Source organism: Gopherus flavomarginatus, chromosome 11 (assembly GCF_025201925.1).
Source record: "Gopherus flavomarginatus isolate rGopFla2 chromosome 11, rGopFla2.mat.asm, whole genome shotgun sequence".
Classification (NCBI taxonomy): Eukaryota; Metazoa; Chordata; order Testudines; family Testudinidae; genus Gopherus; species Gopherus flavomarginatus.
Genome location: NC_066627.1, coordinates 19,899,852 through 19,913,165, shown reverse-complemented (window position 1 = coordinate 19,913,165; position 13,314 = coordinate 19,899,852). Strand labels below are relative to the sequence as shown.

The following is a 13,314-nucleotide window of genomic DNA, read 5'->3' as shown; positions in this document are numbered from 1 at the left end:
CAGGAACCTGGCTCTGAATGCGCGGGGAGTCTCTGTGGAGGAGCAGGGATCTAAGGGTGCCAGGGGTGAGGAATGCCAGAGTTGCATGACCAAGAGCAGCTTCAGACCCCACTCTCGGGGCCACGTTTCATCTCACTGCCACTTGGCCAGGTGAAGAATTCCCAGTTCCAAGGTTAGATGGGAATGTTGGGCTCACCCAGGTAACCCGCATGCCTGGCAAGGCCTTGAATGAACTCCTAGGGAAACTGAGGCACAAACCTCCATCCTGCTTCAAATGCTGACTGCCATGGAGGATCAACCCCAGCCCTGGGTGAGCTGTGCCAGCTGCTAGTTACCCACACCCAGAAACATGCGCTTTCCCTCTAGCGCGACCTCATCTGCCTGCCACCCCCAGTCCTGAGCCGGTGCCAGAGTAGGGCCTGTGATGCTGCTGTGTCCCCCCCCAGAGCAGGTATTCACAGCCAGGGGCCAGGCACCTCTTCCCGTGCTCCAGGATAAGTGCCACAGACCAGGAAATGGCAGAGGCCCCGGGAAAGGCTCTGGTGGGGAAGGAAGCTGGTTTGTTGTCCCTGGGATTTAACTCTGACGCCTAGTTCCCAGGCTGGAGAAAGGGAGTCGGTGTGAAAGCTACAGCAATTCACTGGCTGTGGCTCTTGCTGTTGCAGCTGCTTCTGGCAGAGCACCCAAGGCTAAGTCACTGGCCATGGGGTGAGATCTGAGCAGGGAACAGGCCCCCAGCAGCTCCCAGAGGCTGTGGGGAGCAGGACCGATCTGGCTGGGTCCCACAGGGATGGGCAGCGGGAGATCCATGCAGGGAGACATACAAAAAGGAACAGAAAGGGGCGGGGGAACCAGGGATTGTACAGCGCAGAGCCATAAAGGTTTAGGGGTCACCTCCCTCCAACCCCTCCAACCCTCCCCTGGCATGCAGGGCCCCCACACCCAGGGAAGGGAGACTCTGCGGGGGCAAAGCCCTGAGTCAGGGGGACAAGCCCAGACCCAGGGGTGAGGGCAGGACCCATAGAGGACTGAGGGACCCTGGACCCAGCGGGGCAGAACTAGGGGGGCCATGGTGGACCTCACCTCAGGGGAGGGATGCAGAGGCTGGAAATCAAAATAACTTTCCCCTGCAGGCCCCCCCAACCCAGTGAAGGAGCATCTGCAAACTCACCGCTCCCAGCTACTCTAAGTCAGGGACTGTCTGCAAAGTCCCTGTCCCCCACACTGGGAGCCAGGGACTGTTTGCAATCCCTTCCATCCACACACCTGGCCATGTGCTAGGGCACCTCTGCAAACTGCCCTCCCTCCCCCACACCTTTGAACTGGGGCTGTTTCCTGCCTGCCCCTTTGCTGCCCTCCAGGGCCATTTCACTGGAAGGCCTGCTGTCTGCGCCAGCGGCACTGCCTTCCCCAAGGAGGGTCTGACCGGCCAGACACACACATCCCCTCGTGCACCACAGGGGACCCCTAAACTAAACCCAGCCCTGGATGCAGGGCTAAATGCAGCTGGAGTGTCCCCCTCAAACTCTGTTTGACTATACTAAAAATCAGGCTGCTCTGGCCTCATGGCCCCAGGGCTGTCATTTGTCAGATAGACATTGAACCAAAACCCTGGGGATAAAAGAGGTTTTTGTTTTATTTGCTATTTCTGACACTTTTCATTTCAGAATTGTTGGCACCTGCTCCCTTCCCTCACCCCACCCCCCGGTGAGACTCACCACTCCACTGGAACTCAGGAAGCAGCTTCCGCCTGTCAGAGCGATGGGCTCAGGCTCTCTGCAGACTCTGGCTGCGTTAGTCACACTCTGGGCAATTCCCTGCTCTCACAGCTCAGCTGGCTGGGAGCAGCAGGGGGCTGTGGAAAGCCTGGGAGCTGCGAGCAGACAGGGGCAGCAGGGACGTGGTCTGCAGTCCCTCCTGGGGCAAAGGAGGCGTGCTTGGGGCTATGGAGTGGAGTCTGTAGTTACTTACTGGGAGGAGGGAGTCTGGGCTGGCAAACCCAGTGGAGGGAGCCAGAAAGGTGCAGGGGAAAGCAGCAAAGTGCAGGACAGCACAGACCTGGGCTGCTGAGCGGAGGGTCCTGAGCTGGGACCCGGAGCAGAGGGCGGCCCAGTTTCCCTGCCATTCTCTGGGCAGGATGTCATGGAGTTGGGGGATACAAGGCCCTGCACCCCCAGCTTCCACAGCTCTCAGACAGTCAGTAAAACAGGTTTATTCAGACAACAGGAACACCGCCCAAGACAGGTCTTGCAGATACAGACAACAGGACCCCCTCAGTTAGGTCCATCTTTGGGGGTGGGGGGCAGGGAGGTCCGGACTCCCCTCCATTTTCCCAGCCAGCTCCAAACTGAAAACTCTCCAGCCCCTCCTCTCTGTCTCTTTTCTGGGCCAGGAGGTCACCTGATCTCTTTGTTCTCCAACACCTTCAGTTTGCAACTTTGCAGAGGAGGGGCCCAGGCCATCAGTTGCCAGGATGCAGGGTGTTGGCCATTCTCTGTGCAGACAGGATCACACTGGCCCCCTAGGGCTCTGCAACAATCACACATCCCTAGACACTCGAGAAATGCATAGGGGAAACTGAGGCACCCACCCAGCACTCAGAGAAAACAAAGAACATTCCCACTTTGTCACACAGGGGCACAGACCAGGCAGTGGAGAGAGGATTGCCAGGGACAGTTTGCCCCGAAAGCCTTTGATACCCTGGAAGGGGAGTACACTAGGACCTGGCCGGAGGGCTGAGTCACCCAGAGACAGCTGCAGCTCCTGGGGAGAGGGGCTGCGGAGTGAGCCGGGATGGTGGGAAGTGAGACCCCCAGAGGAGGGTGCAGCACCTTGAAGGAGCAATGCCCAGAGCGGCCAGGAGGAGGTGCCCTAGCAGAAAGTAGTGATGTGGCTGTGCAGTGTAGCCCCCAAAAGCAATGCAGGGTGCCGGTCTGCGGTGGACTCGATGCACAATCCTGTGGCCTGCGGGAGGCCGGATGGGATGGTTCATCCTGGTCCTAGAGCCTACAGATCCGTGAATCTGGGACATGGGGCAGGCCCTGTCCTGGCCCCGTTGTGGTCGCACCCTCCTTCCCACCCTGTCTCTCCCAGAGCCCCGGTGGGGTTGTCACACTGGGGAGAGGAAATGCCCCAGTGCTGGGTACAGAGCAGAGAGCTCCTTGGATCTGCCCTGGGGATCCGGGCCCATGAGCGAGGAGGCCCAGTGCCCCACATGAGCCCAAATGAGCTAATCAACAGGGGCAGGGCTACACCTGTGGCTGGGCAGGGACACCACGGAGGAGGGGGGTGGGTCCTGGGAGTCACCATGGGGCCAGCACCTTGGAAGGGAGCAGAGCTGGTTGGGTCTGGGAGGCTGCCAGAAGCAAGGTCACCAGGTAGCCCTGGGAGGTGGCCCTGAAACCCACAGCCCAGGGGGTGAGCTAAAGGCTGGTTCTGAAGGTTCCATTTGCTGGCATTTGGCCAATACACCTTGTTAGAGGGACTGGGGAGGGCATGTGCCAGGGGGATGGGGGGAGGCCATGCCTGGGACGGTGCCCCAATGTGAGGGAGAGCAGAGTCAGCTGCCAGACAAGGCTGGGCCCACATCCTCTGTCAAAGCTGGCCAATGGGAACTGTGCTAAGCCAGCCTCCTCTGGGATCTAGGCACCTCTGTGCTCAGGCACCACAGCTGGAACGCCACCCTGGAGTTAGGCACCATGCCAGGAAAGCTATGGGAGGAGAGGGTAGATCCGTATGTTACCCCCCAACACCCGGCTGTGGGAGACCCGGTTCGATCCCCCTCTGCCTGCCGGGAAGACGGGATTTGACCTGGGCTCCCCCATGCAGAAGAGCGCACTGACCGCACTGCGGGGGTCGCCCCAGGAGCTGCCATGAGGAACGGGTAAGGGGAGCTGTTGGGCCAGACAGCAAGCGAGTGACTCGAGCCTGGTGCCTGCAGAGCTCCCCAGGGGTCAAAGAACAGAACCCCCGTCTAGTGAGTAACTGATCCAGAGAACAGCTCCGGCTGGAGCCTCCCCTGGAGCTCTGGGTTTGGGTGTTGCAGCCCAGTGACAGGCCCACGCTCCTGGCCTCTCTCCCCATCCAGCAGGGTGAGGAGCTGAACTGGGGTGACTGCTCAAAGCTCTGAGGTAAAAGCCATAAGGAGCCAGCTGGAGCTCAGAGCAAGCCACTGGATCCAGCCTTGCGACAGCTGCTTGGAGCCTCCCTTGGGGCCGAGAACCTGGGCATCCGCTGGAGTTGCAGGGCCCAGGGTCATGGGCAGGGCTCTATGGACCCTGGCAGCGAACAGTTAGGTGCAACAGGAGCTCGCAGGGCTCGGCAGCAGCTGAGCAGGGTTGGGGAACGCCGTGGAAGCCTGAACGTTGGGCATCAGAGCCAGAAGTGGGAGCTGGACACCCATCTGAATCACAAGATCCTGTGCCAGCCGCAGGGGCAATGCGCTGTGTTTCCTGGCTGAATGGGTTTGCATTTCTTTTCACTGTCACAGGGACGGGGAGTCTCTGGGGTTTGCAAGACGGGCTGTGGGGATCCTGGCACCAGCCATGGGATATTTCTCACCCCACAGGGACAGGCACCACCCCTCAACTTGAACTTCACCTTCACGGAGCTTTCTGCCCGGCGACCTACAAAGAGCCTGGATTTTGCCTGCCCCCACCCAGCTCCTGGGCTCAGAACGGGGGGTTTGGCCCACCCCTAGGCCTGGGTTGGGTGCCAGCTCCCCTGGGTGTATAGCTGTTACACATTGGGATAACAACCCCCATCTCTCTAGACTGTCCAGGGGAGCTGGACACCCGGCTGCCATCTGGGCCTGGAAAATCTCCCCCTCTTTTCTCTCTAGAATTGTTCCTTCCCATTTCAATGCCCTGGGCTGGCAGCATCAGGGCCTGGCCCTGCAACCGCTGGGCCTCAGCACAGGAGCAGGTCCGGCTCCAGGCACCAGCCTAGCAACAGGTGCCTGGGGTTGCCAGTGAAGAGGGGGGTGGCACATCCAGCCATTCGGCTGCAATTCGGCGGTGGGGCTGTCACTCCCTGTCGGAGCGAAGGACCTGCCGCCAAATTGCTGCTGAGCGCGATCGCGGCTTTTTTTTCTTTTTTTTTTTGTGCTTGGGGCGACAAAAGCGCTAGAGCCGGCCCTGCACAGGAGACTTGGTTGCCGGAGCCCACACAGCTGTCGGTGTCAGCGCACAGACGGGAGCGGCCAGGCAAAGCACTGGCGGGGGGCTGTGTGAGCAGGGGGGGGAGAGCGTTTGCTGCTTCCCTGTCCCATTACAACGCCGCTGGGTGCTTGCTCCAGGCAGGGCCGAGGGTTCCCGAGCTGCTGAGGCTGGACGCCCAGTTCCCAGGTATCTGAGTGAGAATCACGTGTCCCAACAGCAGCTGAGCAGGGACAGATTTTCCAGACAAGTGAGGGGGTGTCAGGGACCCGCACAGACCCACAGCTAAAACATCCTGTTAAACCCTGCCCTGGGCTCTGCCCTGCATCTGCCCCCTGCACCCCACGTGCTCCCTTCTCTCTGGGGCTCCTCCCGGCCCCCACCAGCCACCGCAGTGCCTGGGTCCAGATGCTCTGCCCCACCAGAAAGTCGGAGCTGGGAACACTAATGCACCCGCTCAGGGCAGGCGGTCCCTGACCCTGCTGGGAACCCAGTGCCCTGGGCAGCCATGGGGAGCTCGGAGCCCCGGGACCCCAGCCAAAGCCAGGCAGACGGACAAACCCAGGGAACTGCTTTATTCCAGCGAGGGGCTGGCAGAGACAGTCTCCGCCCACAGCACCAAGGGCCTGTCTGCACAACGACCTTCCTCCGCTGTAAGTGACAGGGTCAATTTAAACTGTTTTCCTTAAACTTATGCAACCAACTGGCTGCTCTTAATTTAGGATCCCTGTGGGGGGGTTAGCAAGCTGGAGGCCCAGGGTAGCTTGGGGGGAGGTTTGGGGATCGGGGGGTGGGGCCTCAGCTGGGCAGGAGGCCCTGGGTAGCTTGCGGGGGGGGGGATCCTGGGGGGCTCAGAGCCTGAAGACAGCAGGGCCAACGCTGCAGCCCAACAGGGTGTTGGCGGCTTCCAGACATTCGCTCAGCTGGGGCCCTGCAACGAGAAGAGGGTCGGGAGAGACATCAGCCTGGGGAAGGGGAGGATGGGAGGGAGAAGAAGACACCAACCAGGGAATGAGGGACAAAGGGCACAGAGCTCGCAGCCCGGGGCACTGACGTTGGGGAACTGGGGGGGACGGGGAGCAGGGGGCTGGGAGCCTGTCTGTCCTGGGACTGGAGGCCTCTGGGGGTCTGGCTGGGGGACCAGAAGCTGTTAGGATGCCAGAGGGTCCATAGGGTGCAGGATCCCAGGGCTGTGGTTGGCTGGACTGTGGGGTCCGATGGGGTGGGATTGGTACTGTGATCTTGTGGGATCTCGGGGTGGAGGGGGGCAGGCTGGGCTGTGGGACAGTCTACAGAGGGTCTCGGGGCGGTGATGGGGCAGGGGCTCTCTGGTAGATGACCTGGACCCTGCTCTCGACCCCCCACTCCCGTCTCACCTGCTTGGCCCCGCACCCAGCTCACAGCCTTGGCCTCCAGCAGCTCCCACTCGTCGCGCTGCCCCATGGCCCGGCTGTGCAGCCAGACCACGGCCAGCACCGTGGCCCAGATGCTGGGGGCCATGTCCTGCGGGGGGGAAGAGACACAGCCTGAGACAGCACCCAGCCCATTCCCCTGAGCGCTTCCCCCATCCACCCACCCCTGGGACCCCCCGGCACTCCTCCCAGAATTGCCCCCATCCCCCTGCCATAGGGACCCCTCTGCCCTCCCAGGGCCACATCCTGTGCAGGAGGGAGAGACACAGCCTGAGACAGCGCCCAGTTTGGGGACTCCCCCTGGTCCCTGAGTGCTTCCCCCATCCCCCCTGCCGCTTAATGCTGCCCATCCCCCTGCGCCAGGGGCCCCCGATTGCCCCCAGTGCTGCCCCCATCCCCCCACTCTAGAGACCTCTCTGCCTCACCCAGCGCTGCCCCCATTTCCCTGCCCTGGGGACCCCCCAATCCAGCACCCCTTCCCCAGATTCAGAGAGTTCCTAGCCCCCCCACTCTAGCACCCTGGACCCCCTACCCAGATGCCCGGTGGGATGCCTGGGGGTAGGGAGACAGCCTCAGAGAGGACCCAGCCTGGGCCTCCCCATGTCCCCCCCCTCAGCTCTGGGACCCCTCAATCCAATGCTCCGATCCCCTGCAAGGGGGTTCCAGCTCCCCGCTGTGGGCCCGTCTCCCCTACTGGGCTCCAGATTCAGGGGTCATGTGATCCAGTCACCCTCAGACCCGCCCCCCCCCAGCCTGGGTCATGCCCAGTCTCATCTAGGAGCAGAGAACAGGCCCAACTCATGGCACCTGCCCCCCCATCTCTCCCCTCTCCTCTGCCCCCTGCACTCACCTTACTGGGCATCCTCCCCACGGTGTCGGTCTCACTCACCCCCAGCGCAGCGGCGAGCTGGGGGTCCAGGTCCCACGAGCCGTCAGCATTCTGCAGAGACACCAGCCTCAGCAGGGGAGACTCTTCGGGTGCCCGCTCTAGGGAGAGACGTGGTGAGATGGCTCTTGCACGGGGTTATGGGTACAGAACAGCAACGTGGCCTGTCCAGGCTGGGGGACAGCCAACAACCTTAACTGTTACCCTCCATGCATCCTTAACTCTGCCCATCTATGGGCATCCTTAACTCTGCCCCATCCATGGGCATCCTTTATCTGCTCCTCTGCACCCTTAACCCCTCCGTGGGCACCCTCAACTCTGCCCCTTCCTGCACCCATGAGATGACAATTAATTTACAGTTGGAGTTGGGAACCAAAGTCCCTTGGGCCCTGTGAATGTCTCAGCCCCAATCATTAATCTCATAACCCAAGGGTGTTTCTCAAACACAATCTGACCCCGGGACCATCCTGCACTACAACCTGCAATACAGACATACGTCTGGGGAGACATAGAAGCGTCTAAGGTTATAGGGGAGACAGGATGTTACACAGTCTATATGATATTATAGCTATGCCTGGGCCAGGGTTATGAGGCAGAATTAAGGTTAGCTGGGCTACAGCAAGTCTGTATTTCCACACTCTTCAAATTCAGGTTTAAGGGGAGCCTTAACTTTAACATTTCTTCCTTTTGTGGGCTTCTTTGTTTAGAAACCAGATCGGGCCAACCACGATCTGTGATCCTGAACTCACCTGTACAAACACCCGAGGTTGGGCCCAGCTTCATAAGGTATTTTTGTCTGGGAATTTAGCTGTGCCCATTTCAGAGAAAACTGCCCAGTGACATTTCTGTTACTAAAAAGTGACTGATTACCCTCTCCGCTGCCCAGCTGGGCCCTCCCCACACTTAGCTCATTGATGCAAACTCACCCCCCAAATTCCAGCTTCACAGAGTTTATTGCCTGGGAGTTTCCTTATTTTTTTTCCATTTTCTTGCAAGCTCATTTGCGTCCCGACACTTAAAAAACAACCAGCTGCGGATTCCCCCTCCCCCAGCATCCTGTTTTGCCCAGGAAGTTCCTTCACTTTCTATGTAGCTGTTAAACACTTGCCCAGCTCTGGGACTGTCAGGGCACATCTGTCTCTGACCCAATGAAGCGTCATCCTGGTGTTTCCCCCTGCCCAGAGTCCTGAGTCCCAGCCCCTGCCCGCCTCACCTTTCTGGGACGTGGTCTCCGGCGGGGCTCTTAGTTTGCAGTACTTCTTGAACATGTGTTCGGTGAACCCCGAACTGAACTTTTGGATGGCGCGGGGGCCAGAACGAGCGGCCTTGGCGGGGAATATAAGCTGTACTTCCCGTTGGAAGCCCTGGGGGTGAGTGTCACAGAGGGGGATGAGGGGGCGGCGGCTCTCAACTTGCACATCCGAGCTGTTGTCAAAGTTGCAGGCCATGGCGCAGTCCACGGACACACGGGAGGGCCCTTGGGCCTGGATCATGGGCACAGAGGGGGAACGGCCCATGGGGGAACACAGCAAATTCTTCCTGCGGGGTGCGGCCCTGAAGGCTGGGTGGGAGACGGACAGAGAGGGACAGACAGACACGCAGACAGAGACAGGCTAAGAGAGGGAAGGGAAATTCCCCCCGCCCCCAATGGCACCCAGAGCCAACACACCATTGGGACCCCTCCCCCATGCTGCCCCCCAGCTGGATATCCCCGACACCCAGCCCCATCCTCCTCTCCCCACAGCTCCCTCAGAGTCAGGATCTCCCCTTAGCCCATCCCCTGCACGCTGGGACTCCTTGGATCCCGCCCCTCCCCTGCAGCTTTCCCCCAGCTTGGACCCCTCATCAAGCCCCAGGGAATGCAGGGGCGGGTGCTGCACCCCATGGATGAGGGCAGGATGCTGGGAGGGGTGTTGAGGCCCCCGCTAGCCAGGCCTGCTCATGGCAGCGATGCACCCACCCCTCTGGTCCCTGCCTGTCTGTGTCTCCCTGACTGGGTCCGACTGTCTGATTCTCAGTCTCTACCCCTATCTGTTTGGGTCTCCGATTCTGGGTCCATCTGTCTGTCTGTCCCACAGGCCAGGACCCATGGGCTGCTCCCTGTCCCACCTGGCCGGTACCTGCCGCTCTCCCCCTGCCCTGGGGATGGGGGCACTGGGGTTGCCCTGTGGGGGCAGGGAGGGGATGGCACAGCCTCACGGGAGCTGGGGCATGGAGAAGAGCAAAGGGACATTTGCCCATATCCATGATGCCCTCCCTCCAATGCTTCTGGGTCCCTCCTCTCAAATTGGGATCCCCCTGTTCTGGGATCCTTCCCTTAATTCCCTCCCCCTGGCACCAGGTTCCTCCACATTGCCAGGTTGGATCCCCCTCCCATCTGAGCCCCCTCCCATGTTGTCCCCACCCAGTGCCAGGATCCACGATCCTGCTTCCAGAGTTACCTGTCAGCGGGATGTCCCGTCTCACCAGCGGCCCCTGCACCGGCTGCCCCCGCTCCGTGTCCACCCCCACGTAGGCTGTGAGGGAGCAGACGACCCCCGAGCTCAGGCTGGTCTCCAGCACCTGGTGCCGGTCCCCCTCCGACCTGGTGTCCACGGCTCCCTCCAGCTCCAGCAGCAGCGACTTGGCTGCCAGCCGGTGAACGGGCAGCCTGTGCCAGGGACAGAGAGTCAGGGGGATGAGCCCCGGATGCCTGGGTTCCAGCTGTGCAGGAAGGGGAGCAGGGGCTAGTGGGATAGTGTATTGCGGGGAGCCAGGACTCCTGGGTTCTAGTGGTTACAGCAGGGGGGCTGGGAGCCAGGACTTCTGCTTCCCTCTGTGAGCTGAGGCAGGTCCCTTCCCATTCCTGTCCTGTTGGGGGTGGGGATGGAGGGGGCAGGACCTAGATACCTGGGGGTAATGGGGGTCACAGGAGCATTGCTGTCACCTGTCTCCATCCTGTGGCTGCAGGGGGAACTGCAGCGTCTCCTTGTAGGTCTGGTCCTGGATGCGGTACTGCAGGGTGACGCTCCCCATGGCAGTGTCTGGGGGCTGCAGGCAGAGAAAGGGGGTCAGAGGTGGAGTACGAGGGGGGAGAAGATGCCTGGGGACCCCCCCCAGACCCAGGTTACAGAACAAAGGGGGTAAATACGCCCAATTCACAGCAGTTAGGGGGCTGCCTAGTCAGCCCAAAGGCCATCAGTAGGGTCAGGAGATAATGCAACTGGGGTAGCACAGAGACCTCCAGCCCAGTGGTCACTGGTAGGGAACAGAGTTATCGATCCCCATGGAGGTCTCATCTACACCACATGCTATCGTATAACTGCGTTGCTGAGATGTGTGAAAAATCCAGACCCCTGAGCTCCAGCTCCCTGAGTGACGTAGTTACACTGACCTTAGCCCCACATGGAGACAGGGCCGTGTCAGGAGAGCTTCTCCCATTGGCTTAGAGCGTCTTCACCAGACGTGCTACAGTGGCGCAGCTGCGCAGATGTAAATGTATAGCATAGACCTGCCCCTGAGATCAATGCAAGATCAATGCAGCCAGGCTAGTGCAGAGACGCCCCCAGCCCAACTGCAATCATTAGGGGTCAGAGTTAACATTCCTCACTGAAATCAATGGGGCTGGGGTGGCACAGAGACCCCCAGCCCAATGACCATCATTAAGAACTTAAGAGGGGCCACATGGGGTCAGACCAAAGGTCCACCTAGCTCAGTATCCTGCCTTCCAACAGTTTAAATCTGCTGCCTATTAATTTCATTTGGCGACCCCCTAGTTCATGTGTTATGAGGAATAAATAACACTTCCTTATTCACTTTCTCCACACCAGTCATGATTTTATAGACCTCTATCATATCCCCCCTCATCATCTCTTTTCCAAGATGAAAAATCCCAGTCTTAGTAATCTCTCCGCATATGGCAGCCGTTCCATACCCCTCAACATTTTTGTTGCCCTTTTCTGAAACTTTTTCACCTCCAATGTAAGTTTTTTGAGTTGAGGTGACCAGCTCTGCACACCGTATTCAAGATGTGGATGTACCATGGATTTATACAGAGTCAACATGATATTTTCTGTCTTATTATCTATCCCTTTCTTAGTAATTCCCAACATGCTGTTTGCTTTTTTGACACCACTGCACATTGAGTGGATGATTTCAGAGAACTAGCCACAGTGACTCCAAGATCTCTTTCTTGAGTGGTTAAAGCTAATTTAGACCCCATCATTTTATATGTGGGGTTGGGATTATGTTTTCCAATGTGCATTACTTTGCATTTATCAACACTGAATTTCATCTGCAGTTTTTTTGCCCAGTCACCCAGGTTTGTATAATTTTTTGTGGTGCCCCAAATGGGTCCAAGCAGAGCCGTCCAGTCCATAGGAGTGACCAGGGCAACTGCCCCAGGTCCCTCACTTTGGGGACCCCCGCGCTTCAGGGGCCCCTGCGCTTCAGGGGGACACAGAGTCCAGGGTGGCCTGGGGATTAGCAGGCGACCTGGCCCCGGCAACAGCAAGCAACCCGGCCCCAGCCTGCCCCGCTGCGCTCTGCCCTGCCAGCTCCCCGCATCGCTCGGGGGAGGGGGAAGAAGCTGGAAAGAGGCAGAGCAGCGGCGGGGACTTGAGGAAAGAGGTGGAGTGGGGTTGGGGCAGAGCAGGGCAGGCTGGGGCTGGGTCACTTGCTGTTGCCAGTGCCAGGCGACCTGCTAACCCCCCAGGCTTCCCTGGACCCCGCGTGCCCCTGAAGTGTGGGGCCCAGGGTGGTTGCCCCATCTCCTGGACAGGATGGTTCTGATTAAATATAAGCCCAAATATTGCTGGAGCTGGACCCGCATTCCTGAATATTGGTAGAGCACAGGCACCACAGGCCCATATAACTCCCTGCTTATGTTGTGAGATCTTTTTGTAGCTCTTTGCAGTCTGCCTGGGACTTAACTATCTTGAGTAGTTTTGTATCTGCAAATTTTGCCATCTCACTGTTTACCCCTTTTCCCAGATCATGTATGAATATGTTAGCACTGGTCCCAGTACAGACCCCCTGGGGGACACCACTATTTACCTCTCTCCATTCTGAGAACAGACCATTTATTCCTACATATTGTTTCCTCGGGGATGGATAGCTCAGTGGTTTGAGTACTAGCCTCCTAAACCCCCCATTATGAGTTCTTTCCTCAAGGTGGCTATTTAGATATCTGGGGCAAAAATCTGTCTGGAGATTGAGCCTACCCTGAGGGGGTTGGACTAGATGAGGTCCCTTCCAACCCTGATATTCTGTCTTTTAATCAGTTACCGATCCATGAGAGAACTTTCCCTCTTATCCCATGACTTCTTATTTTGCTTAAGAGCCATTGGTGAGGGACCTTTTCAAAGGTTTTCTGAAAGTCCAAGTACACTATAGCCACTGGATCCCCCTTGTCCGCATGCTTGTTGACCCCCTCAAAGAATTCAAGTAGATTGGTGAGGCATGATTTCCCTTTACTACTAAAACCATGATGACTCTTCCCCAGTAAATTCTGTTCACCTATGTGCCTGACAATTCTGTTCTTTACTATAATTTCAACCAGTTTTCCCGGTACTGAAGTCAGGCGTATTGGCCTGTAACTGGAGAATAGCTACTCCATTTGTTCCAAAACCTCCTCGAATGACATCTCAATCTGGGACAGTTCCTCAGATTTCTCATCTAAACAGAATGGCTCAGTTTGGGAATCTCCCCTGGCCCTTCCTCCTCAGCTGTGAAGACCGATGCAAAGAATTAATTTAGTTTCTCCGCAATGGCCTTATCATCCTTGAGTGCTCCTTTAGCACGTCCATCGTCCAGTGGCCCTTCTGGTTGTTTAACAGGCTTCCTGCTTCTGATGTTCTTAAAATTTTTTGCTGTTACTTTT

The 13,314-nt window shown here is 58.4% G+C and overlaps 1 protein-coding gene across 1 annotated transcript; it reads right to left on the bottom strand.

Moving 5' to 3' along the window:
- Positions 1-5,720: 5,720 nt before the first annotated feature.
- Positions 5,721-10,918, bottom strand: LOC127031132 (von Willebrand factor A domain-containing protein 5A-like). Its single transcript, XM_050917906.1, has 7 exons — positions 10,828-10,918; positions 10,381-10,484; positions 9,896-10,104; positions 8,668-9,015; positions 7,419-7,555; positions 6,533-6,659; positions 5,721-6,087 (listed from the first exon to the last, which is right to left on the bottom strand). Exons 2-7 carry the CDS (start codon positions 10,467-10,469, stop codon positions 6,008-6,010), a joined length of 990 nt encoding a protein of 329 aa, XP_050773863.1. The 5' UTR covers positions 10,470-10,484; positions 10,828-10,918; the 3' UTR covers positions 5,721-6,007.
- Between the last annotated feature and the right edge of the window lie 2,396 nt (positions 10,919-13,314).

Bases quoted from the DNA above. Each gene is read 5' to 3' on its own strand.
- LOC127031132 (XM_050917906.1), bottom strand. From the start codon at position 10,469: ATGGGGAGCGTCACCCTGCAGTACCGCATCCAGGACCAGACCTACAAG. The intron at 7,556-8,667 runs GTGAGGCGGGCA...GTCTCTCCCTAG, and splicing joins GGAGACCACGTCCCAGAAAG to AGCGGGCACCCGAAGAGTCT. The intron at 6,088-6,532 runs GTGAGACGGGAG...TTCTCGTTGCAG, and splicing joins CTGGGTGCGGGGCCAAGCAG to GGCCCCAGCTGAGCGAATGT.